The 3,427-nt window shown below is 33.2% G+C and overlaps 1 protein-coding gene across 1 annotated transcript in view; it reads left to right on the forward strand.

Moving 5' to 3' along the window:
- The first annotated feature begins 1,868 nt into the window (after window positions 1-1,868).
- The window catches only part of LOC115218392 (paramyosin-like), a 45,994-nt gene continuing 44,435 nt past the window's right edge, over window positions 1,869-3,427 (forward strand). Inside the window, 1 exon segment of the mRNA XM_029788179.2 lies at window positions 1,869-2,152. Coding sequence (XP_029644039.1) covers window positions 2,060-2,152 — 93 coding nt within the window. The 5' untranslated portion in view covers window positions 1,869-2,059.

A 3,427-nucleotide genomic window follows, 5' to 3' on the forward strand; every position in this document is an offset into this window, starting at 1 on the left:
CTGTCAGATGATTGATGTAGCCATACCAAATGACATGAATGGTGTGAGTAAAGAGGTTGAAAAAGCCACCAAGTACTACGAATTGAAAGTGGAAATGTATGGAATGCGAGAGGGTAATGTAAAAGCGATACCAGTGGTGATCGAAGCGCTGGGCTCAATCCCATTGAAACTTCAAGACTTTCTAAGGCAACTAGAAATCCCGTGCAAGATTGATGTCTTGCGAAAAGCAGCCTTATTGGGCACAGCGCATATCTTAAGGAAAGTATTATAAGTCTGAGGTCCTTGTGACACTTGACAGATGACTATAAACTCCGGTGCATTTTTACCTACACTGTGTTATGAAGGAATAATAATGATGATGACGATGATGATGATGATGATGATGATGATGATGATGATAATGTTTTAACCACAGCGGTTTACATTAAGTAAAACATTACGGACAGTACAGGACAAAATAAAGAATGTGTTTGTATGTGTGTGAGTTTGTGCTGTGAGGATATTAATAGTAATGGTGATAATAATTCTTCTATGCATGTATGTGAGTTTTGTACTAAACATATACATATAATATATATAATATTATATATTATATATATAATATATATATAATATTATATATATATATATATAATATTTATATATATACTCATCACACAATGCATAGATAGATAGATAGATAGATAGATAGATAGATAGATAGATGATAGATAGATAGATAGATAGATAGTAGATAGATAGATAGATAGATAGATAGATAGATAGATAGATAGATAGACTGGAAAGGAAATAAATTGATAGCTAGGGTGTGTAAGGCACACAGGCATGTATGCTAGGAAGATAGAGCCCGGTAACCCCAGGACGGATGGGACACAATAGATGATAAATAGATTAACAGATAGACACACTGATAGATTAAGAGGTGGCGGGGAGAAGTTAGGGTAGGCATAACAGACGGATGGGCGGACAAGCGGAAAGATGGGGCAGACGAAATAACAGACAGCTCAACAGCTCGATTAGAAAAAGACATACGGAAGGAATGTGGAAAATATAAAAAAATGTAAAGAAAAGACTAAAAAGATTCTGGAATAAAGATAGAAAGCTTTTATTTAATTTGTTGCGTTGTTGTTGTTGGTGTTGTTGTTGTATTTGTTTGTTTTGTATTTTTGTTTTGTATTTTATTTTAATAACTGAGCAATTACGAATATATGTAATTGTATGTAGGTACGTACATGTATGTGCATATGCATGCGTACGTTCTGTGGAATGTGATTCTATTATACCACACTACTCACACATGCTATATGTATGTGTGTATATATATATATATATATATATATATATATATATGTGTGTGTGTGTGTGTGTGTGTGTGTGTATGTGTATGTGTGTGTGTGTTTGTGTACGTGTGTGTGTGTATGTATGTATGTGTACGTATCTTACATTAGATGTAGGTAGGTACCTTTCTGTATGTGACTTATGGTGAAGTTCAGCGTGCTTGGATGTTTACGTTTGTAAGCAAGAATTAACGAGGAAAGGTAACGAGGAAGAGAAAGAGAAAGTGAGGGAAAAAGTGGGGTGGGAGAGAGAGAAAGAGAGAGAGAGAGAGTGAGAAGGAAAGAAGGAAAAAAACAGAGGAAAAAAATGTAAGAGAAACAGTTCTGCCTGCTTTCTTGCCCATCCCACACAACATCAACTAGAACAGCAGCAGCCCTTACCATCTTTGACTTGAAGAACTATCGTGTTACCATACCAAACTCTATCTTCACATCACCTTGCCATGAAAACGAATAAAAAAAGACTACCGGTTGGTTGCGCCACCTGGTGGCCGTTCCCTCATTGCCGTATAAATACGTAGCTCTTCAGCTATTTAAGACATCAGTTTTTGGGCGTTCGGATTAGTCTGCTAAATTTATCAGGTGGTAAGCTCTGTGCCAGCTGAGTATTTGCTGTAGCCCCCTCCATTTCGGCTTCAAATTGCTGAAAGATAAATAGATTGAAAGTCTATTTTCATTGATATTCGTTTATTTGAGTAAGCAAGCGATTAAAACCAGAAACCATGGACATAGATTCAGATATCAGTGTAAAACGCACTTATCGTCGTTATGAGGTGTACAGGGGTCAGTCTCCAACCAGTCAAAGCAGGACTGAGGTAAGTTTTTTTTTTTTCCTACCTCGGAAATACTCATGGACGTTGCTATTAATGATTTTGTTGTCGTTGTTATGACATTTTAATTATTATTATTACTATTGCTACTTTACATTGCGACTATCATCACCGCTTATTGATTTCTTTGATCACTTAATGATCCACTTCTAAAATTTTCGTGTGGTTTTCATTATTGTAAGGCTTTTGCCAGAATCATGCACACACACACACACACACACACACACACACATACATACACACATACACACATACATACACACACATACATACACACACACTTGCGTACATATATACATACATACATGTGTATATAGACATACACACATACCTACATATTATATATATATAAGTATAAATATATATACATATGTAAATATATATATACATAATAATATATATATATATAATATATATATATATATAGATATATATATACATATATATATATATATATATATATATATATATATAATATAAATACATATATATATGTATATAACTTATACATTGATGATAATATGAAAAGATTTTAAAGGACAAAAAAAATTAATGAAATGAAATCAAATTGAAGATTTTTCCACAATGGTTTTGAAAAAAAAGAAAATTATATGGAGAATTACACAAGTTTCGGATTCTTTGGATAAATGGATACACACATACGCTCTACTTCATCTTGACAGCAGACGATACAATTATAAATCTAACGAAACACTATGGAAAGAATATACACCCAGAAGATCATAAAACAAATAATATTTGGAAACTAATACCATCTTCTTTTGTTTTGGGCATCGTTCTAACAACACCTACTTTCAAAATTACCAAAAATGGATTTCAATTTTTTTCCCCTCGAAAAAGTCCAAGATAGCTTTTGGGCTTCAAATTTCTTGATGTAAATGATAATGCACAAAACTGGATGCTTTCTGATATCTGGTTTGATGTATTTTGTTTTAATCTCATCGGAGAGTCGATTTCAGTCTTTCAATCCCTCCTTCGGAGATGAATGAAATAAATAAATAGAAATCTCGCAACCAAATATATTGGAATCGATTTATTTAATATTGCTCCATTATTACTATTATTATTTTTACTTGAAAGCGCTTTTTAGCAGACGCTCGACCCGCTAGAAATAGCACGTAAATTTCTGTCTCTAATCATAAATTGTGATTTTTAAAAATTTCTTAAGGACACACTCTTATGCGTATAAACATATACAAAATGGTCATTGTTAGAAAATCTTTGATCATATTGGCTGCT

Source organism: Octopus sinensis, linkage group LG13, assembly GCF_006345805.1.
Source record: "Octopus sinensis linkage group LG13, ASM634580v1, whole genome shotgun sequence".
In the NCBI taxonomy this organism is placed as follows: domain Eukaryota; kingdom Metazoa; phylum Mollusca; class Cephalopoda; order Octopoda; family Octopodidae; genus Octopus; species Octopus sinensis.